At 54.6% G+C, this 23,183-nt stretch overlaps 1 protein-coding gene across 1 annotated transcript; it reads right to left on the reverse strand.

The window, feature by feature from the left end:
* Positions 1 to 3,903: 3,903 nt before the first annotated feature.
* SLC6A18 (solute carrier family 6 member 18) lies at positions 3,904 to 23,091 on the reverse strand. Its single transcript, XM_053593488.1, has 14 exons — positions 22,513 to 23,091; positions 21,352 to 22,388; positions 20,723 to 20,887; positions 15,718 to 15,858; positions 15,062 to 15,199; positions 13,316 to 13,497; positions 11,524 to 11,634; positions 10,660 to 10,772; positions 9,849 to 9,977; positions 7,344 to 7,500; positions 6,784 to 6,988; positions 6,170 to 6,329; positions 5,801 to 5,963; positions 3,904 to 5,461 (listed from the first exon to the last, which is right to left on the reverse strand). The coding sequence occupies exons 3-14, from the start codon at positions 20,880 to 20,882 to the stop codon at positions 5,249 to 5,251; spliced, it is 1,872 nt and encodes a 623-aa protein (XP_053449463.1). The 5' UTR covers positions 20,883 to 20,887; positions 21,352 to 22,388; positions 22,513 to 23,091; the 3' UTR covers positions 3,904 to 5,248.
* Positions 23,092 to 23,183: the final 92 nt, after the last annotated feature.

The raw sequence follows: 23,183 nt of genomic DNA on the forward strand, positions 1-23,183 counted from the left end.
CAAACATCCTTCAACAGGCAGAAAGAGACAGAAGGACCAGAAAACAGGAGGGGCAGCCTAGAGTTTGTGGGCTTGGGCAGCATGAAGCCTGACTGAACCGACCGCAGAGGCACATAAGTGAGCAATTCTGGGGACACTGAGCATGTTCCTACGTGGCTCAGTCATGGCCTGAGTCCCAGGAGTGTGCTGGGGATGGGACTCACTGCCAGCGCAGCCCAGGTATGCCCTGTGCCTGGGTGGGGGGGGTATCACTTTCTTTTTTTTTTTTTTTTTTTGTAGAGACAGTCTCACTTTATGGCCCTCAGTAGAGTGCCGTGGCCTCACACAGCTCACAGCAACCTCCAACTCCTGGGCTTAAGCAATTCTCCTGCCTCAGCCTCCCGAGTAGCTGGGACTACAGGCGCCCGCCACAACGCCCGGCTATTTTTTTGTTGCAGTTTGGCCGGGGCCGGGTTTGAACCTGTCACCCTCGGTATATGGGGCCGGCGCCCTACCGACTGAGCCACAGGTGCCGCCCAGGGTATCACTTTCTTTGCTGTTGCTGTCCAAGGGACTGAGGCTGCTGGGTTTATGGCAGGCCCAAGTCCATAGATGCTAAGGCAGCTGTGAGGAGGGGCCTGCCGTGGACACTCTGGGTAAAGAACACGGTCAAAGGCTGGACGGGGCAGGGGCAAGGAGCCCAGGAGCAGCACGCACTGAGCTTGCTGCCTGATGCAGTGGGGCCTGCCCTGGCCTGTGCCTACTGTCTACAAGCCCTGGAATCCTGTGTCTCTGGTGTGTCTTGTGGCGGTTTTATTGAGGATCACTTGTATTTTTACTAAAGTACTGAGCCCTTGAAAAAGGTATATGTTTTGATGTGCCCTAACTCACAAACTTTCTCCAAAACCACTACGCAGAGTCAAATCTCAAGGAAGAATGAAAATAATAAAATCTTTAAAGGAAAGAAAAAGTCTGATTCTCTGGGCTTTCCTAGCCCTAGATCTCACCTCATTCACTTGTATGTTCCACAAATGTTTGTGGGGCAGGTAGAGTCCCAAATAGAAGAGGGGAGAGAAAGCAAAATTGAGGTGTGGGTGGAGCAGCCAGGGCCCCCCTGAAAAACAACAACCTCCCTCAGCCCTAGGTTCTATCCTCCCGCACCCACCAGGACCTTCAGCACTGATGTGGCACTGGCCACCTGGAGGCCTGGCAGCGTCCCACACCTTGGTGGGGGTCAGAACCCCCTGGCACATGTGATAGGCAGAAGGATGACCCTCCCCAAGCATGCCCACGTGCTAGTTCCCCATAAATATGTTGCTTGAGGTGGGCAAGAGACAATGAGGGTGTACATGGATTTGAGGGTCTCAGGCAGCTGACCTATGATACAGAGATCACCCTGGGTATCTGGGTGGGCCTGGTATAAACACAAGGACCCTACAAGTGGGAGAGGGGGGCAGAAGACAGTCAACTGACCACTGCTGGCCTGAGGTGGAGGTAGGGCCCCGAGGCAAGGAATGAGGTGGCTGCTCCAAGCTGGAGAAGCAATCCTCCCCTTGAGTGTCCTGAGGGTGCACAGCCCTGCCATTGCCTGGATTTCAACCCAGATCAGGGAGAAACATGCAAACTTCCAGCCTCTGAACCATGAGATGCTACATTTTGTGTGGCAGCAGGTACTTGGGATAAGACTTCAGCCTCCACCTACAGCCCCGCCGGAGCTGGTGCCCAGAGCTGCAGGGTTCTCCCCTTCTTGTGTGCCAGTCGCCTGGGGGTCCTGATAAAATGTGGGTGCTGAAGCAGAGGTGGGGGACAGCAGGCCAGTGTAGGGTCATCAGGCTGAGGCAGGTACGTACCCCTTCAGTTCAACTCCCTGTGCGAGCCTGGCATCAGGGGATCCCATGGCCCAGAGGAGGGTCTGACACGTATCCACAATGCCATCCAGACACAGGATGTCCACGTTCTGCCCTGATGCAGCTCAGGAGAGCATCAGGGTGGGGATGGTCCTGCCTTCTCAGCCTCACACAAGCGGGACAGAGCAGCGCCTTGGTGAGGGGGTGACTTGCTCTTTCCCCATGGACGCAGCACAAAGCTCTTGCCCTGCCATCTGTAGCTGTGTGCTCCCTGTGAGCATGGGTTGGAGGCTCATGCTCAGGCCCATGCGTGGAGGGGGGGCTGCTCCCACTTGGCTCCCACTCTCCCCTGGTACCATCCCTCCTCATATCTCCATCTCCACTCTTCCTGCCTCCTTCTCTGAGTGTAGATGCCCATGCCCCTGCGGCTGAGCTGAGCCAGGCTTCCTAGCTGCCCTGGACTCAGTGAGCAGCTGACACCGCCTTGGGCTCAGCCTCCACCCACCATCACTGTGGCTGCACATGTGTGAGCGGAGATATCTACCCGCCTCTGAGCTGATTGCCATGAGCCGTCTCCACCTGAGGGTCAGCTCCCCCCATGCAGTCCTAGCCTCAGTCTGAGATGGAACAGGGCCAGAGGGAAGGGCCTCGTGGGGGCCATGTCCATCTCTGGGGTGGGCTGGCCTTGTTTGTGCCTGACTTCATCTCCATGTGAACACTGGTACTCCTGAAATGCGGGGCAGGGCTGCCAGTCCTCTCTGCCAGCCACTCTGGTTGGGCAATAGAGCATTTTGTTCTTGTCTTAGCCCCAGGCAGTCTGAGGGACCACCACTAGGGGTTTTTCCCAAGGTCTGGGGACAAAAAGAAGGTGCCTGTGTGGGAGGTGATCACATAGCTTGGGCCCTGCTGGCTCTGCTCTTGCAGCCTGGCCCTAGACCACCCCTCCCTGGACGTTGCTCCAGCAGCTTCCCCCAGCCCTGAGGAGTCTTAGCATGCCTGGTGGGGGCAGGTGTGCCTCTGCCTCCATTGGGCCACCTATCTGTGCACTCACCACCCACCTGCTGGCCACGTCCTCCACATTTCTCCCCTTTTCCCTCAGTGCCACAGCTGCATCAGCACACAGGCAGAATGGAGTTACCCCTTCCTCTACTGGTAGCTGAGCAGGACCCCAAAACTCCAGGGCAGGAGTATAGATGCTGCTGTGTCCAGCCCCTCCTGCACATGAGGAGCCAGGCAGAGCCCCCACCCTGTTCACAATATCCTACACCAAAAAGTCTGATCTGGGCTCAGCACCTGTTCTCAGTGAGTAGGGCACCAGCCACATACACCAAGGGTTCAAGCCTGGCCCAGACCTGCTAAATAAGAATAACTGCAACCAAAAAATAGCCAGGTCTTGAGTGGGATGCCTATAGTCCCAGCTACTGGGGAGGCTGAGGCAAGAGATCTGCTTCAGCCCAAGTGTTTGAGGTTGCTGTGAGCTATAATGCCACAACACTCTATGTTGAGGGCAACATAGTGAGACTCTGTCTCAAAAAAAAAAAAAAAAGTTGTTTCTGAAATGTCTTAAAAGACAACGGGAGCCTGGAACCTTGGAGATGCATGTCCACATCCCTGCTCTCTGGCAGCCCCCACTCTTCTTGCTCAGAGCCAATGCAGGACTCATAGTCCCTGTGGTAAGTTTGGGGGGCGTCTGAGAGCTGCTTGGAGGCAGCTTCCCTTGTCTGTGTCTACTCTGGAGCAGGCCATCATGCCTCCACACCTGGGAGCTGGACATGCCGCCTGTTGCTTTTACCCCACCTGGAGGCTTTCCTTTGGGGAGCCACCTTGCCCTCCTCCTACCTCCCAGGCTCAGTCAGTCCTTCAATTTGATGTCTAGAGACTCTGGAGAGGGAAGCATCTCACCTGAACCATGAGCATCCAGCAGCAGACACAGCTGAGCAGTGGAGAGAGTCCTGTGGGTCCTGTGAGCTCCTGGATCCAGCAGGGCCTGAAGCCCACCCCAGGACTGAGCAACTTCTGAGAGCCAGGGGGTGCCATTTGGTTTTGGGTTGATTACAATGGGGAAAGGGCTGGCTGGCAGGGATAAGGCATGAGGTTGCAGTGAAGCTCTGAGCCCTGGGTATCATGCTGGCTCTGACATCCAGGGGACTCCCTGTGTGACATGCTCTTCAAGTCCTTACTACCTTGTGACAGGTGTAGGAAGCATTATGGTGGCAGGATGGAGGGACATGCTGCAGGACCCACCCTACATGGGCTGAAGATGCACTTTGCAGGGACATGGGCACTCAGGAGTTAATTCGCGTTTAACAATCAGTTCTCTATAGGCAGGCAGCTGCGAATGGGCTTTTGTTTACTCTGGGGTCTGGGTAAGGATGGCTTCCAAAGAGTAGGTATAAACAGGGAAGGGGCTGCTTTCAATTGGGTAAGAGCCCTGGACAGTTGCTGCAGTTTTCAGTACCATGGACAGCGGTACCAGGCCAGGGGCTTATTTCAAGCGCCAAGAGCAGCTGGGGTCTTCCCGGCTGTGCCCGGCATGAGGCTGAGGGCTCCATGACTCCTGTGTCCAGTGTCCCTGCACTTTGGACCTGACCCCTGGTGCTGTGGGGGAAGGGAGGAGGGAAACCGGTGAGTTGAGCAAGGGCAGAGAGAGGAGCTAGGGCTAGGGGGCTTCTTCCTTCCCAGGGCTCCAAAGTGGGCAACTGTGGCTGAGATCGGGTGGGGGACTGGGCATAGACCAAAGCTGTGGGTGATTCAGACTGCAAGTGAATGAATAAGTGAGTGGGTGACCCCCAGATATCAGCCTATTTTACCTTCCTAACAAACACAAATTTGATACTCTGAGAAAAGACAAATGGCAAAATGCTGTGTTTCCTGGAAATGATGTCAGGAAGATTCAGCCAGCCCCTGCTGATTTCCTCCACTGCAGCTCCAGCCAGACACAGACCCCCACCAAGACCCCGCTTCCTGGGAGCATCTGTCCTGGGGTCTCAGCTGAGACAGACCTGGGGCCTTGCCTCCTGTGAGCCACTGTGGGGGGCTGGGGGGGCAACGCCAAGCCCCCAGGACTCAGAACTAGGGTGTGGCTGCTCTCCCCCTTCACCTTGCTGGGAGAGCAGCCGGGGCCAGGGCAGATGACTATGGACACCTGTGCTGACCTTGCCCCTGTGCAGACAGCCCTCCACCCCCCCACAGCAGGGACCTCCAGCCTGTACTGAGACTCTCAGACCGCCCTGTGAGGAGGGCGCCCTGTGAGGACTGCCCTGTGTGAGAAGCCAGACCTGGGAGCAGCCCAAGCCCAGGAACTGCCTCTGGGTATGAAGGTAGTCTTCCGGGAGGCAACCAGAGACTCATTGGGCAATGTGCACGAGTGTGTATTGAGGCATAGCTGGTCCCGCCCCGCAGCCCCCTTGTGCCTCGCTGAGTCAACACTTGTCCTTGTCCACATCCATGTAGGTGTTGGTGTCGGTGTCCGAGTCTGGTCGTGCACCCCTCAGCTTCCACGTCCGTCTGTGCCGGGTGAGCAGGTGGACCAGTGCCACCATGGGGACCCACAGCATGGGCAGGAGGGTCAGCAACGTGCCAGTGGCCAGCACCCAGCCCGGGTAGGGCCTCTCCTGCCGCGAGGGGAACTGCCCCTGCCGGAGGGGACAAGAGCAGTCAGCTGGGCATGGGCAGGGGCAGCCAGACCACAGGCCCTGGCAGCGGGAGGCTGAACCTCAGCAACCACAAACCTAGGCGGCCTAGAGGCCATGTCCCTTCCCACATTAGGGAGACGAGCTCCTCTGAGGTCCCGGAAATGGAATAGGCACAGCCAGCACTGGAGGCCAGGGCCATGGCCAAGGCCAAGGCTATGGCCCAGAGTTTGGGGGCTGGGCTCCCTCTCCTGGGGGTGGGAACTGTGAGAGAGAGAGCCAGGGTGTGCTGAGACTGGAGGGGGACTGGCGGGGGACTGGCAGGGTCCCTCCAGGACCTACATATTGGGGGTTCCAGGCCCTGTAGCTTGGGGGCTTCTGGGCCAGGAAGCCGAGGTAGGCCACAAAGATGGTCAGCAAGAGCAGGGGGCTGGCAACTGCCCACGAGGCCCGCCAGTAGAGTCCGGGCCGCCTCCCAGTCATCCACGCGACATCGTCACAGAACCTGAGGGAGACACTGGTCTCAGCCTTCTCAGCACCAGCAGTGGCCCCGCTCAGGGCTGAGCATCACAGGGACGGCACCACAGCCTGGGCCCTGGCACCTCCCATCCCCAAAGGGCATCTATGGACTGTGACTTTGCCTGCCAGCCTCCCTCCCTGATCCCACCCTCGTGAGGTCCCAAAGAAGTGCTTGGTGAGGAAACAGCTCACTGTTTCATCCCGTAGACGTAAACCACGCCCACGACCTCAAGGAAGGCAAAGACAAGCAGGTTCAGGGAAGCTGCGAAATTGTCGAAAATCTCCAGCCAGTAGTTCCCAGACTGCAGTGTGAAACAGATGGCAGAGAGGAAGCAGACCAGGCAGACCAGCCCTGTGGGTGGGCGGGCAGCGTCAGATTCCTGGTGTCCAGCAGCAGACCCATCCCTTCCCCAGCCTCTTCCCTGCACATTGTCGGAAGAGCAGGAAGGACCCATTCAGGATAGGAGTGGCCTCAGGGGGATGGGGGAGGCCCTGCCCTCCCCTCTCTGACTCTGGATCCCTATGATAGCCTTGGTAAGGAGCAGCCAGGGACTGGCTGGGACTCAGCATGGCCCCTTGATCTCGCCATCAAGGAGGGGTGTCTGGACAGCAGGTGGGAGGGGACAGTGGGGACACACCTTCCATGTGTGTGGATCCCTATGATAGCCCTGGTGAGGAGCAGCCAGGGACTTCCCCTGGGACTCAGCATGGCCCCTTGATCTCGCCATCAAGGAAGGGTGTCTGGACAGCAGGTGGGAGGGGACAGTGGGGACACACCTTCCATGATGACCAAGCTGCCCACTCACCAGTCAGGGCCTCCTTGGGGACCCATCTGGGCATGACTGCCATGTCCACCAGTGGAGTGATAATCGCCTCCATGTTCCCGAACATGGACGACAGACCCAAGGTGAACAGCATCCCAAAGAATAGCACGGCCCAGCCAGGAGCCCCAGGCATGTGGGTGATAGCCTCAGTGAAGACAATGAAGGCCAGACCTGGGCCCGCAGCATTCTGTGACACACAGAGGAAGTTGGTCCTTCCCATCCATGAAGACAGGTGCACCTGATGCCTTTATCAGGTGGGCAGGCACCCGAGAAACCACCCCAGGACCAGCCTACTGGCTGCGGTGACATGCCTGGGTACAGGCATCACCTGGCCCTAAGCTCTGCCAGATCCTGTGTCCCTCTCATTGGCTTCCCCATCCCAGGGCTTTGCACACCAGCAGAACCTGTGGGGTGTTGCCAGATGGCTGCCTGTGAGCCCAGCAAACTGAGGCAAGTGACGGGCTGGGGTCCTTGGCTTATGGCCTTTGGGCCAATTGCATTGAGCCATCAGCCCATGCACCCAGTTCTGGGGAGCTCAGTACCTTATCTAGAAAGTCTTCCAGGTGGCAGGACTTCAGAGAGAGCTGGGCCACCCTCTGTGGCTGAGTGGCATTCAGGTATGTGAGGGCTGCTGGGTACATGTCCCTGGAGATGCTCTCCTCTGGGAGATCGAACTCGTTGATGAGGCCGAGGATGTTTCTGTGGCACAGAGGAGGCTGATGAGCATGGGCTCTTGGGCTCATATGCCATCAGACACATCCAGAGTAGCCCCTTGATCAGTGCACTGCAGGAGGGCTTGGTCCCTCCTGGCCTCTGTGGATCGATAGCACGTGGTGAGGACCCCTGTCTACCCCATACACATGGGAATGGCTGTTCTCAGTCTCCTGAGCCTGGGGACACGTGCCTCTGTGGGCACAGTGTGGTGGTGGCAGTGTCCTCCTGTGTCCAAATGGGTGTTCAAACTTCAGGGGCTCCAAGGGTTTGCTGGGAAAGGCTCAGCCAGCTCACCCTCTCCCCTGATTGTATTCTTGGCTCGAGGTTCCCACACAAGCACCTTGTGGGGCAGCACACAGGGCAGAGAAAACCCCCTTCAGACCCCTTTAGGGCTGCAGCTTCTCCCCCGGACAGTCCCTAGGGGGATGGCTCCCTCCTCCCATCACTCACTCCCAGCCTGGCAGGCCTGTGGAGTTAGGCCAGGGATGTATGCAGCTGTCCACTCACTACTCAGAATCCACGTCAACCCATAAGCCTGCAGAGTGTGAGTCAGGCCAGGGCGCATGCAACGCCCACTCACTACTCAGAGCCTGCATCACTGAGTGTTCAGTGCTTATTTGCAGACATTCCAAGAGTGACACAAAACTGAGCTGCCGGACATGCCGGTCCCACCTGAGGGGACAGGGCCAAGCTCCGTGTTCTTTTAGCTCATCCAGTAAACAAGGGCCTGCACTGAGCATCATACTTCCCACATTTTGGTGCTTTTTGCTAGTGATGTCCCTGGTTAAAGTGCTCCCCCAGCACAGTACTGGGTGCTGTCTGTTGATCCTAAGCAGGAGAGACCAGGACATGCCTCATGGGGGAAACATGTGTCAGGCACGGGGAAAGTGCTGCTGCTGTGAGTTAATGTCAGTGTGGCAGCAATGTGCATGTTGGCTCACGCCTGCAGTCCCAGAGCTCTGGGAGGCCAAGGCGGGAGGATTGCCCAAGCTCAGGAATTCAAGACCAGCCTGAACAAGAGACCCATCTCTACAAAAATAGAAAATTAGCAGGTGTCATGCTGGGCACCAGTAGTCCCAGCTACTTGGGATACTGAGGCAGGAAAATCACTTGAGCCTGGGAGCATGAGGTTACTGTGAGCTCCGATTGATGCCGCAGCACCCCACCCAGTGATGATGCCACAATACTCTACCTGGGGCAGACTCTGTCTTAGAAAAACAAAACCCAAAAAAACCCAGGAGCAGAGATGTCCAGAGTTCCCTAACTCAGGGTTAGCAAAGACGTCACAGGACAGAATAGTCATGCATAGTGAGGGTCACTGACTTTGATTCACACAGCGCTCAAGGCTCCAGTTAGGACATAACCACTTGGCTGATGTCCTGCAGGGAAACAAAGGTGCTCCAACTGGATTCAGTCCGGCTCCTTCCCTTCTGCCACTGCACGGGGGTCTTGCTGTTTGCTGGGCCCTGCGGACTCTCTACCACATTCCTCAAGTTCAGGCTGCATTGTAAGGGCTGCTCTGGGCTCTCCTTCCTGCCCAGTGCTGCTGTATGTGTGGTTGGAATGAGGCATCTTGGCTGCAGCCCTGGGGACATTCAGGACTGGGTCGTTCCCTGGGGGGGGCTGTTCTGGGCACTGCAGGGCGTTGAACAGCATCCCGGGCCTTCACCCACTGGATGCCAAGAGCAGTCCCTCAATGCACCCTGTGTGTGTCCCCTGCTGGGGCAGAGTCACCCCCATGTTAGCAGGACATGCAGGGCTGCCCCAGTACACCCTAAATGCTGAGACGTGTCAAGGACTGTGGGTGAGCAGTGGTCAAGCGTCCCAACAGTGCCATCCCATTTGACAGAGTAATTTTGGGTGCAGCCTGTGTAGGCCTGAGTGACCACAAACAGGGCCTAAAACAGCAGAAATTTATTCTCTCTCAGCTCTGGAGAACTGTGATGTCTGGAGTCAATGTGTCTCAGGACTGAGCTCCTTCTGGAGGCTCCTGGTGTCCCCTGGCTGGTGGCTGCATCACTGTGGTTCCTGCTCTTCCTCAGCCTTCTGCCCCTTGTCTCTCTTCTGTGTCTCATTTCTCCTTATAAGGGCACCAGCTGTGGGACTTAGGGCCCACCCACTCCACAATGGTCTCATCTGCAAGGACCCTTTTCCAACCAGGTCATGTTCTGAAGTTGTAGGTGGATGTGAACTTTTGAGGGATACTATTCACCCCACTGCCCTGCAGAAATAAAATGTACTCCATGCCACCCCTCTCCAGTGGCATGGAGCTCCCAGTGCAGTGGCCACCTGTCTGACCGTGCCCTGCAAAGCCCAGCAGCACCTACACTCACCTGTCCAGGCAGTGCCCATAGTCATTGGTGGCCTTGAATCCCAGGACAGAGAAAACGGTGATGGACGCATACAGGGAGGTCATGCTGTTGATCAGGGCGATGACCACAGCATCATTCCTACAGTTGTTCCTGGGCACAAACAGCCATTACAGGGCTTTGTGGGTCATAATCCAGGTAGGAGTAGAAGAAGGGGCTTACCTCCTTGGTACCTACCCACACCTGGGCCCTTGATACCGTCCCTGTGGTGTCAGGATGGCCTAGACCTTTCCCCTGGCCTCCACACAGACCTAGCTCAAGGCTACTGAGTGTCTGAAACTCAGACCTTCCCCAATGGCTCTTGGGGCGACAGGGAGCTGAGGGGCAGGGCCTTACATGCAGATTTTTGGGTCCCAGCTCACTCTTCCTTCCCTAGGTGCTGCCAATGGGCAGAGCTGCCCAGTAGCCATGCTGGCCCACCCACCTCAGCCATCCCCTGCTCGGAGGAGATTAGGTTTGTGTCTCTGTTTCCGTGCACTCAGCTTTCTGTTTTATGACCAATAGGACAGCACTTTCTGGTGCCATTTGTGGACTGGGGCTGCATAGAAGCACCCTCTGCTCACGTCTGTGTCAGCATGTGGCCTTGAGTCTGCCCTAGGTGACCAGGGACAATTGCAGAACCCAGATGTCAGCATGAGGTCCACACCAGCCACCCTCAGTCCCACAGAATGACCCTGAGATCAAGAGGGGCTCAGCTTCTCTCCCCAAGCTTCTCTGGCTGGGCACCATGGCTGCAAAGGGATCCACACCTGAGCCCAGCTGCCCAGCTGCCCACCTTGGGGGGTTATAACTTGCAAAAGCGATGTGTCCTCCAAAGGCCAGGGACAGAGAGAAGAATATCTGGGTGGCTGCATCCAGCCACACACGGGGGTTTTGGAGAATTTGCATCTGGAATGAGTCAGGGAGACCATCTCTCACAGGAGGCAAACCACACCAGCTGGTCGCTCTGACCATTCCAAAATGTTCCCAAGGCTTCCTTTGGGACATTCTGGGTGTGTTCTACACAGACACCGGGAACAGTTTAGGACCTTGCAGGAGCCTACAGTCTTAGAGGGGCAGCTCTAACATGGCAGATGTTGGCTTCACCCCCCATGATGTGGCCAAGTCAGCCCATGGCTCTTTTAGGGCCCTCTGAGAATGGAACAAGCTTGGTCAGGTTTACTCTCTCAGACTTGGTGCTTTGAGTGAGGACCAAGTGCACATGGTGCGGAGTATTTTACTGCTGGGGGTACCTGTGAAAACCCACACACCTGTGGCTCCAGCTGGTCACTGGCTGCCCACCCTTACACAGCCTGGACTCTCCCTTGATTCTGAGTATTACAGAATGCTCTAACAGGGCTGCAGGCTCCTGGGCATGGTGTAGAGTCCAGGGCAGGGGTCAGCATGGGCTCCTGGGACAGGGCAACTTGTCGTTAGCTGTTCTCTCCCTGACCATAATGTGGCAAGCTCCACAGTCCACATGTCCCAAGCCAAAGTCCTCCTCTTTGCTCCATACATGAGCTTCCTGCACCCCCACCCCCACAGGCCCTCCTCCCCACCACCACAGTGCCCTGAGCTGCTGGCTCTTCAAGGGGAGGGACCGATCCCCAGCCAAGCACATTTGCTGTTGGTCCTGGGCTTGCCCATGAGACCTACTTACATTGGGAGTGAACAAGTAGGTCAGTCCATCAATGGCCCCAGGCAGGGTAAGCCCTCTGATGAGAAAGGCTGTCAGGACCAGGTAGGGAAATAAAGCTGTGAAATAAATCGCCTTGAAAAAAAAAAAAAATGATCAGGCCTTAGAGAGGCAGGCAAGGATGGAGTGCCTCATGGTCAGAGCCACCATCACTCATCAGCCACAGCAAGGGACAAGCTTTGAGGGGTGTGGGGCTCACCATGAACAGTCATATTTGCATCACCTTAATACATTTGTACCCTGTGGAATCAGCTAAGGTGGGCATTGAACATCAGGGGTAAGCAGCCTCCCTTCAGAAAGGGCAGGGTCCTGGGGGACCTGAGCTATGTCTCCTGTGGGGCACTCCTGGCAGCTCTGGCCTCCACCCTTCTCTCTCCTGTCTGCCCTCAGGCTCTCTCAGCCCTTGCTGTGCTGCTAATACTCTCTTTACCACTCTGACACCCACAACTGATCGTACTTAGTCACACCCCTCTTCCCCATGCAGGGCCAGTCCCTGATTCTCAGTTGGGTTTGCACAAGGGTCTGCACACCAGGTGTCCCTGCAAAAAATCTTCAAATGGACACTCTTCTTTCACTGCCCTGCCTCGGGTCTCCCAATTTAGACCAACTTTGCATAATCACTTGGGATGCATTTTTAAGGGACTTTTATAATAGGATTATTTGGAATTTCTGTCTGGCTTGTTGAGCCTACTGCCTACTCCAGTCCTCAAAAGCATGAAGACCCTCCCGTGGGAGGAATTATAATTTCAGCTCACTAAGAAAATGCACAGGGCACACGGCACTTGGATCCTGTGCAAAACCTCCATGCCTATGAAGTTGGGAGGCATAGTCCAGGGTGTGTAGACTGAGTGCCATCACCTAAGAAGAGTCTATGTGTGCATGGTATTGGACAACTGATGCTCCAGAGAAGAGAAGGTGAGAATCCTTCTTGCTGGGTATGCTCCTGAAGGCCTCCAGGCAAGCTGGAGGCTCACTCTAATGGTTCTTTCTGTTGCCCTCAGTGGAATTACGTGGGTGGGCATCAATGCAGAGTATATTTGTTTGTTATATCATAAGTAAAATGTATAACAACCATAGCAAAAATCCAGAAATAAATGTGATGAGGTTCTTAAATTCCACATAAAGTGGCACAAAATCACTTGATTATAGACTATGACAAGTTTAAAAATGTGTGCCAGAGCATGTAAAGCCACCACTAAAATAAAAAAGAGAAGCGATAACCCAACAAAAGAGATAAAGTGGAATCACAAAAAATACTCTGAAAAAGAGAGAAACAGAAACAAAGAACAGATGGAACATATAGAAAATAAATCTAATGGTAGAGCTAAACTCAACTATATCGATAATCACATTAAATGTAAAGAGTCTACATGCCAAATAAAAGGCAGAGATTGTCAGACTGGGTACAAAAGAAAGACCCAATTATATGCTGTCTGTAAGGAACACACTTTGAACATAAAGACACAAAAAGGTTAAAAGAACAAGAATGGAAAAAGTATGTTCTGTTAACACAGTCAAAAGAAAGCTGGAATAGCCATTTTAATATGAAGTCAATTTCAGAACAAGGAGTATCACCAGGAATAAAAAGATTGTTTCATAGTGATAAGGAGATCAATCCTCTAATTAAGACATAGTACTTCTAAATGTGTATGCCCCTAGTAACAGAGCTTGTAGGCATAAAAAGCAAATGGACAGGTGGAGAAGGGTTCTCAAGGCTGGAGGAAGCTGGGAAGGGGTGGATCCCGCAGATGCTTACCTTCCCTGTGGTCTCGATGCCTCTGATGATGCACACATACACAACTGCCCAGCAGGCAGCCAAGCAGACCAGCAGCCACCACTGGACAGAGCCACTGTCATTAATGTCAGCTGTGATGTTCAACGTCTGCCGGTACCAGAAGTAGCTCATGGCGCTGCTTCCCTGGCACTCCTCCACGAACCCTGGGATCAGGAGGGCCTGTCATAGGCTGGCCTGGGGCCTGGGCCACCTTTCACTGCAGCTGCTCTGAGCCTGGCTGCACTAGGTTGTTCTCACCACCATCCTTTCAGTCTGAGGTGCCCTTTCTTGCTTCTACTTGGGCCCAAGGCTGAGAAGGAGAAATGGCCCTGGTTGAAAAATGCAGAGTCTGAGAAAAACCTTGCTGGGAAGTTCTGCTTTGTCAAGGCTTAGGAGCCATGCTGGGCCCCAGGTGTCTGGCAGCCTCCTGGACATCACTGTCCCTGGGTAAAGCCAGTGCTTACACTGACCTCACCTTCCCTGACCCCCTCACCCAAGACTCCAAGGATAGCACAGAGCCCAATGGGGTGGCAGCTGCATGTGTCAAATGTGTAACTGTCGGCACTTGGAGAGAAAGCCAGGCCTCAGCAATATCTACTCCCTTCCTGACAGGGCCACAGCTGACACAGGGCGATGGTGTCTGATGCCAGCAATGGCCTAAGACAGCTCCCGGGATCCACTGCAGTGGGTCCTCAGACACCTGATGAAGAAATGTGGGGGTCCTTCTGGAGAAGTCTCGGGACCACAAATACCCTGACAGGACCACTGCCCCTAACACAGGGTTGCTCCCTCCACAACCTCCTCTGGCCCCAGGGCCCTTGTGAGGCCCCAACCTCCAATCCAGAACATCATGGCCTGGCTCTGCAAGGTCACTGCCCACTCCACACTAAGCCCACGGGGCTGGAGGGAAGGGTGCAGTCTCAGCTCAGGCAGAGCTGACCTTTTCAGGCACCTTTCTGGGAAGGTCAGCTCTTCTTTCAATGAAGCATGGGGTGGACTTGGGGGAGGCAGTCATGGCCCTGCTGTGTACATCAGGAGACTTAACCCTTCTGAGCCTCTGGCCCTGCTATTACTTAGGAGCAGGGCTACAGACCACCTGTCCTGGGGCTGTTGGTGGAGCACAGCTGTGGGCACCTGGGTGGAACAAACCCCACCTTCAGTGGGAGGCCAAGAGGCTGACCACCAGTGGCCAGTGCCCTCTGTCTCCCCAGGGTGTCTGTCCTGCCTGGGCCTGTGGGGGTGTCCAGGTGCCAGACTCATTGTCAAGACCCCCAAGGCCATCTTTGTTTAGAGTGTGGTCAAAAGTGACTTTTTGTCTTAGTGGCAGGAAGAAAAAGATTGTCAACGATGCTTCATCGTTTCGGTTCAATGCCGGAGGAGAGAGAAACAACTGTCACTCTTGTCTTGAAGCTCTCCCCAGATGCAGTACCTGGCTTAGTCTAGACAGCCTCCCCGTCCATCATGTTCACTCACCCTCTGGTGACCTAACCACAGAAACAGCTGCAGAGTCTCCCTGCGAACCAGTGGGGCCTCGGTGTACCCTACGTTCAGTGGCCAAGCACAGGCCGGCAGGACCAAGAAGCCTGGACTGCAGATGTGCTTCTGGGGGAATCTGGGAGGCATGTGCCCGTGTGGATACAGAGCACCAAAGTTCCCCTGGCCACCTTCAGTCAGCAAGCACCTGCCCACAGCCAAGGCATCTCAACCACAGCAGGACCCGCACCTCACCTGTCCTGTTAAGGTCCAGTGGGCATGAGCTCCAGGGCAGCGGGTACTGGAAGGAATTGAGGAAGTACCACAGCACCCACGTAAGGATGGTATTGTAGTACAGGCTGACCAGGAAGGACACGGTGAGGCAGCCTAGCCCTGCGGGCACAGGCAGCATCAGCCCCCACCTGCTCCTCCAAGCAGCCCTGAGGGCACAGGCAGCATCAGCCCCCCACCTGCTTTTCCCAGCAACCCTGCGGGCACAGGCAGCATCAGCCCCCCACCTGCTTTTCCCAGCAACCCTGCGGGCACAGGCAGCATTAGCCCCCCACCTGCTCCTCCCAGTTCCCTCTGCTCAGAACCAGCCAGAATAAAATAAGATAAATTTTAAAAATAAGTTAATTAAAAAATAAAATAAAAATGAATTAATTAAAAAATAAAATAAAAGTGATAAAGGGTTAGGGTGCAGGCCAAGGACTCCCTCACACGTGACCTGTAATGCCAGTTTCCATGCCCTTCTGGAATGTTCTCTCACAAATGCTGTCTGTTTCTGAATCCCAAATCACTCACCCAAGGGCTCCCCACCAGCCTGTGCCCTCCCCCGGGGTCAGCCCCCAGCTCCAGCCTATGCCTGGGCCTCCATAGCCGCAGAGGGGTCAGAGGGCAGCAGCTCCTACCTATTCCGCTGAGGTAGGGGGAGATGGCCGTCCACACCTTGATGGAGCCCTGCTGCAGCCGCTGGCCAATGGCAAGCTCAATGTGGAAGAGCGGGAGGCCCTCCAAGACCAGGGCGATGATGTAGGGGATGAGGAAGGCCCCTGTAAGGACATGGGGATTGGTGAGAGCTGAGCTGGGGCAAACAGCCTCATTCTGGCTTTTGTATCATCGCCAGATGTTCTGTCTCTGACATGGAAACTGCAGGCCCTAGCGAGGCAGGTGGCCCCTCAGCCCTCAGTGGCTTTGCACAGGACTCCAGCACCAGCACTTGGGGCTATGGTCTTCATTGGTGTCATTCGTATAGTAGCAGAAATGCCAGGAAGTGTTGATGAGCAGAGTTGAAATCTGAGGTTCAGCCTTGGAGATGCCTCCTGGGAGGGTGAGGGCAGCCATGGGTGGAGTCGTGGCACCTGTACTAGCCCCCGCCAATGTCCATCCTGTGTGGTGAGGTCTCATGCCAGTGGCTGGGCTCCCAGCTGCACATCCATTTTTAAATGCCCCAGCAATTCCCTGGCCACTCTCAGGCCCTGGTGCACCCACCTGCATGTGGAGAGAGCCGGGGCTCTGGGCCCCAGGTGTGTGCTCCAGTGCCCAGCAAGGGCAAGGCTCTGGGCGGCCTATGGAGCCTGGACCAGGATGGGCCCCAAGTGCCCAGGCTGAGGTCAGGAAGATGAGGGGGATTCTCGTGGCAGCTAATTTGGTGCAGCTGAGTCTCACTTGTTTCAGGGAGAAGAGAAAAGGAAGCTTTTTTTTCATTAGGAGACTGAAGGTGTCTGGTCAGGATCTTACTGAAATAGAAGCATTGATTCCGTGGCTGGGTGTCTTTTAAGCCTTGTTTAGACTGCCACGGGGACGCAAACTTAGATAATAACCCAAACAGCGTTCTTTGTGTGGGCGGCAGCCAGCCTAGCACAGGGGCGGCACTGGCACAGGAAGATTGGCGAGAACATGTGTTTTAGCTGAATTTACAGAAAGGCCGGGGTTGATTCAGCATGGCAGGAAGGGAAGGTTCATGTAACTCCTGTTTATAACCGACTGGGATAAGTTCAGTGCACCCCTCACAAGCACCAGCAGCTGGGGACACACAGGGTGTCTGTTGACCGTGGCAAAAGTGGCTGTGAACTGCTGCCTAGGTTTGCCACTATCACGTGCAAGTGTGGGAGAACCCACATGTCACCACGCCAAGAACACAACAGCACAAGCCTTGCAGAAAGAGCCACGCACAGGAAGCCGGGCTGAGGGGCGGCAATTTGGGGCATCCCAGGCAGTGGCCCAAGTCTGCTATGACTCCCTCTGTGGGGGGTGTGGCTCAGGCTATCCAAGCGGATTTTCCCCAAACTCACACAGAAAGTCAGTGCACTGGGACTCCCAGAATCTCTCCTGAAAATTGACCACCTGGCTGTAAAGCTCATTCAGAAAAGTCATAGCCAGTAAAATTTCAAAGAAGAATAAGGCAAAAGTACTTACTCCACTAAGTGTCCGTACTTCTTATAAAACCACAGTCATCTGTGTGGTGTGATTTTTTGATGCAAGAACGTGTAGATCTCAACAGAGGCTCCAGATACAGAAACTGGATACGTGACGGAAGCCCATGCGGGAACTGAGTTCAGGCATGTGGCCTGGGTCTCCACCGGGTGGTCACAGGCTCTGCATGCCTGTGTTTAAAGGGCCAAGTGCACTGGAAAGCAGCTCTCACTGTTGGTCTATATCTAAACGTTTTGCTGTGTCCCGTCATAATGTCTCTCTACAACTCTTATCTCTGAAGAGAAAATGATATTCACCTTTGAGTAATGAATTTATGCAAATTAAAAACACCACACACCAGCGCCTGTGGCTCAAATGAGTAGGGCGCCGGTCCCATATGCCAGAGGTGGTGGATTCAAACCCAGCCCCGGCCAAAAACTGAAAAAAAAAATAAAAACACACACACACACAGCAGTGCCCGTAGCACAGTGGTTACAGCGCTGGCCACATGCACCAAGGGTGGTGGGTTCGAACCCAGCCTGGGCCCACTAAATAATGACAACTGCAACAAAAATACAGCCAAGTGTTGTGGCAGGCACCTATAGTCCAGCTACTTGGGAGGCTGAGGCAAGAGAATTGCTTAAGCCCAAGAGTTTGAGGTTGCTGTGAGCTGTGATGCCACAGAACTCTACCGAGGACGACATAGTGAGACTCTGTCTCAAAAATAAATAAATAAATAAATAAATAAATAAATAAATAAAAATACCACACAGTATCCATCTCTCAGTTATATCCTATTTTCAAAATAATCTGTTGTTGTTAAAGTGAGATCGACAAAAAGGCATTCTCACATGTAGGGATAGGATGGCCAGTCAGTGCAGTGCTTGGGGAGAATATGAGTTAAGGAGACAAATGTTTCCTGACATTTGACCAAGTGGTGCAGATTTAGGCCGCTGCCTGGGACACGCCTTAAATGCTTGTTGTGGTGAAGGCTTCAACAGAGGAAGTTTTCACATCTACGTGAGCTCTGGGTGGCCTGCCTCGGCCCCACCACACGCATGAACTCCCTCCCCACACACGCCGTCATTTCCACATGCCTCCGTCATGGAGCCTCTGTTGAGATCTCCGGATACTTGCACCACAAGTCACACTGCACTGATGACTGTGGTTCTATAATAAGTCTGGACACATAGGGGAGCAAGTTCTTTGTGCTTATTCTTCATATCTGGAAATAGGCTCTAAAGTATCCCCCAAACCGAGGAGCCCTTAAAGGCTTGCACATGGGGCGACTGGCGGGCCATTCTCACTAGGCAGCTCCCTCCAATACACCAGCCCCTCCATGCGGGGTAGATGATCAGATCCCTGGTGGACTGTGTGGGGTGGGGAGGTCAGACCCAGAGCACCCTGTATGTCAGAGATGGTCAGTAAAACGTGGACGTTTAGCACCACGGCCAACATTCCCATCGCTGCAGGGCCCCAAGAGTGACGCGGGGCATTCCATCCTCTGCTTCAGGGCTTTTTGTGCTTCCAGAAGTGCTTCAAGGGACCTTGCCACAAGGAAGGCACCCAAGACCAGCAAGCCCCATCGCACCCCAGGTCCCAAGAGAGACCTTGGTGCCCCTGGGGCAGCAGCTACAGGTGATTATTTTTGTTCTTTCCATTTATCTCCATTCTCTGAATTTTCTCTATGCTGCGAACCTTTTTAAAATTGGGGGTTTTTTGATCAAGAGTCTTGCTCTCTAACACAGGCTGGAGTGCCGGGGTATCAGCCCATCTCACAGCAACCTCAAACTTCTAGGCTCAAGTGATCCTCCTGCCTCAGCCTCCCAAGTACTGGGACTATAGGTGATCACCATAACACTCACAATATTTTTTTCTTTTTTTGATAGCAGGGTCTCACTCTTCCTCAGGCTGGTCTCAAACTCCTGAGCTCAAGTGATCCTCCTGCTGTGCCCTCCCAGAGTGCTGGGATCACAGGAGTGAGCCATTGCGCCTGGTCTTTTATTTTTAGTTTTAAGTTTTTTTGGAAACAGGTTCTGGCTCTGTTCCCAGGTTGGAGTGCAATGGCACCATCCCACCTTACTGAAGCCTCAGCCACCTAAGTAGCTGGGGCTAGAGGTGTGCACCACTGCTTCCTGCTTGAAACTTTGTTTTAATCAGAAACAAAAAATAAACTTTTAAGAAGGCTTATCCCTTGGGGGCGCCTGTGGCTCAGTGAGTAGGGCGCCAGCCCCATATACCGAGGGTGTCGGGTTCAAACCCAGCCCTGGCCAAACTGCAACAACAAAAAAATAGCCAGGTGTTGTGGCGGGCGCCTGTGGTCCCAGCTACTCAGGAGGCTGAGGCAAGAGAATCGCCTAAGCCCAAGAGCTGGAGGTTGCTGTGAGCTGTGACGCCACAGCACTCTACCGAAGGTGACAAAGTGAGACTCTGTCTCTAAAAAAAAAAAAAGGCTTATCCCATTGACAAGGGATGAGGGACGTGGCATCAGAAAGCACTTTTATCTCCTCTGGTCTCACAGTAGTTGGGCCAACACTAGACCCCACAGACCCCTCCCACTACACCCTAAGTGACTCTGCTCACCTCAGTCCAGAGGGCTACTGGCCTGCCCCTGATGGGGCAGGATTATTCCCTGGTCAGGAACGCCAGGCTTACATGTCCACCCCTGCCCTGTGCCCTGGGCAGCAAGGCCAGAGTAAGTTCCTCTCACCTCCTGATGGGGGACACCTTCTGTGACAAATGTGGATCACCTTGGGAGCCCAGCCAGGGAGCACACATGGCCTAGGAACTTCCCCACATGTGGGGCAGAGGGGCCACCACATATGCGGCAGGAAGAGACTCAGGCACCCCTTTGCATGTGAGCACTCTTCATCTTCCCAGTGACCCTGTGTGATGGGGAGTTTAGTGACTGGCAGTTCTGAGTTTCTTGCACGGCCACTGCACTCTCCTGGGAGGCTCAGTCTACAGCAGTGGTTCTCAACCTTCCTAATGCCACACCCTTTAATACAGTTCCTCATGTTGTGGTGACCCCCAACCATAAAATTATTTTCGTTGCTACTTCATAACTATAATTTTGCTACTGTTATGAATCGTAATGTAAATATCTTATATGCAGGATGTATTTAGGTGACCCCTGTGAAAGAGTCATTCGACCCCCAAAGGGGTCGCAATCCACAGGTTGAGAACTGCTGATCTAGAGGCTCCTGGGCAGAGGCAGAGAAGCAGGGGTGAGGCCTGATGCTGTGCAAAGAGCTGAGGGAGGAACCTAGCACATGCCTGGACAGGCTACGTGTAGCGCAGACGCCATACTGGCTCCAACCACATTCCAGGTCAAAAACACCCTGCTTGAAGAAAGGAGAAGGGGTCACAGGTGGCAGGATCTCTCCGACACCTCCTTGGAAGCCCCCCCTCCAGGGAACCACGGACTGGCATCTCATCCTGGGACAGGGCAAGTGATGGTCACTGGCTCCTGGAGGGCCCCGGGTCAGGTGGCAGGCTTACCTCCCCCGTGCGTCTGGCACAGGTATGGGAACCTCCAGATGTTCCCTAGCCCGACAGCAAACCCAACACAGCTCAGAAGGTACTGGAACTTGTTGTCCCACTTGGGCCTCTCAGCCTCGAGATGGTCCGCCTGCCACTCTGGTCCTAGGGTGTGGGCCATGCTGCCTGAGTCACGGAGTTGTGAGGTTTGGGGTGCGGAATGGGACCACCCTCCTCACCCAGACCCAAACGGCCTCTCAGATCGCTGCTGGAATTTAGAAGTCACGACCAGTCTCCTCTTCTGTTGTATGTTTTCATTTATTTAAAGGAAAACCAGCTGATCCCAGTTAATTGGTAACTCAGGACCAGGCCCTTATTCTATCCCCAGTGGCTCCTCCCTGCCACCCGCATTCTCTGTTCCTTCTCCCACATTTGAATCTGATGCTCGCAGCTGACCTGGCACCACCCAATAGCGTGAGAAGTTTCAGTGACAGCCTCGTGTTCCCTTTTGGGGACACCCAGGGCTCCTGAGAATGGAGCACATTAAGTTGTTTAAAACAATTACTTCTTTTTATTTAACTTTTTGATCTTGAAATGATTGTAGACTCACATCCCACTGTAAGAAATAGCACAGGTAAGATCCCATGTACCTGTTACCACGTTTCCTGCAATGGTGATTCCTCAAAAAACTCTGGGACAGCATCAGAGTAGGATCCAGAACCTCCATCACCAAGGCCGCCCCTCCTCAGCCTTGGGCCTGTTCTCCAGGCAGCCTGCTGGAGCTGGAGCTGGCATCCCACTTGGCGTACTCTGGGCATCTGTGCACGTGGTCGCAGTGTCCGTGGACGGTTTCTGTGGCTGGTTTCTGTGGCCATGCCCCACGGTGAGGACATGCATTGCTTGTCTACTCAGCCACCCGTGGAATATATCTGGGCTGCTCCCAGGCATGCATGTTAGGGTTAAGCTGCTATGAAGCTCTGGTGACAGGGCTCCAGGTGGACGTGGCCTCAGGTCTGTAGGCTGGGTGCCCAGGAGAGGTATTGCCCCATCCTGCAGTTGGTGTATCCCTGGTCTGGTTCTGAAGAGCCTTCCGGGTGTATCCTGCAGCCTATTGTGGGCAGCAGCTGGGTCTTCTTGGCCAAGGCCGCTCTGAGAGGCCAGGGTTTGCCACCACTCCCATCCATTGCTACCCTGGTCAGCTGGGCAGGGTGGGGTGACAGACACCCACTGTGCACGCGGGGCCCATGGGGGTAGAGGCCATTAGCCCACTCAGGGCAAGTTCAGCTCTGAGGAGCCTTCCTGGGCATTCCCTGGACTCTGGGAACCCTCCCTCTGGACACTCCTCCCAGGAACAAGCTCTGGGCCCCCAGGTCTGAAACCCTCACACTTCCCTGGACATCGCCTCTCTCAACTACATGGCCACAGTTCCAAGTGTCTGAGGCCAGAATCAGGGGCCTATGTGGACACATCCTACCAAGACTGCTTTCAGCAAGAAGGAGAAGTAAGAAAGGGATAAAGTGAGAAAAGCAGCTGAGAACAGCTGGTGCCCACTGTGGGGTCACGGGCCACGAGAGGCCTCTTCATTGGAGACCCCAAAACCTGACCCAGGAGGAGAAGGGAGCCAGGCCCACTGTCCACACCATTTCCTCTGGGACACTGGGTCCTTCTAGGTCTGGACCACTGCAGGCTGTGGATATGAAATCAAAGTGATGTTTTCGACAGGTAAGCTGTGTGCCCATAAGACCTGTTTCTCCCAGCACACTGGTCAGGGCAGGTGGATGAGGCCCCCACTTGGTCACGCTGCCCCTTACCTGGCAGGGTATCCCCAGCTGGACATCACAGGGCAGCTTACGGGTGAGGTACCTGTCGGGATTTCCTAGTTGAGGGTCAGAAAGTTTTGGGAAAAGATGAGGTGGGGCCCATGGCAGCTGCCAGCGGGGACTCTGGATTTCCTGGGCTGTGTCCCTGGTCACCACAGGTAGGGTGGGGCCTGTGGGGATGTGGGGTCAGCTACCCACCTCCACCTCTGTTGAATTTGTAGAGTTTGGGGGAGTTCAGAGCTGAAGCCTGTGGCTACCACTGCACAGAACTTCCAGGAAGGGGCAAGTGTGGCCGAGTGTCTCTGCCCAGGAGGAATGTGGCCCCAGGACCCACCAAAATCACTCAGCCCTGCCTGTGAAAATCCTCAGAAAGTCCAGCTTAATTTAAACTTCCAGACTTTTCCAGGAGAAGCAGAGGCGACCAGTTCACTGAGGCAAGACCTTGAATATTAAGTGACTTTGACCTGAGGTTGGATGCCAAATCTCAGAACGATTCACCCTGGGATGGGGAAGGGAAGACACCAAGGTGGGTTCCACTGAGCAGCCCCAGGGGTTCAGGGCCGCCAGGATCTTCCCTGAGGTCCCCAGGACACAGGGCACCCTCAGGATGGTGGCTGAGCTTGAGTTACCCTGTAACCCGTCTTTTCCAATGTCTGGCTAAA

Source organism: Nycticebus coucang, chromosome 1, assembly GCF_027406575.1.
Source record: "Nycticebus coucang isolate mNycCou1 chromosome 1, mNycCou1.pri, whole genome shotgun sequence".
Taxonomy (NCBI): domain Eukaryota; kingdom Metazoa; phylum Chordata; class Mammalia; order Primates; family Lorisidae; genus Nycticebus; species Nycticebus coucang.

Excerpts from the sequence above, each read along its gene's own strand:
- SLC6A18 (XM_053593488.1), bottom strand. The coding sequence starts at position 20,882 with ATGGCCCACACCCTAGGACCAGAGTGGCAGGCGGACCATCTCGAGGCT. Across the intron at positions 15,200-15,717 it reads CCCCTACCTCAGCGGAATAG|GGCTAGGCTGCCTCACCGTG; the intron begins GTAGGAGCTGCT and ends CTGTGCCCGCAG. Across the intron at positions 13,498-15,061 it reads ACTGGACCTTAACAGGACAG|GGTTCGTGGAGGAGTGCCAG; the intron begins GTGAGGTGCGGG and ends TCCTGATCCCAG.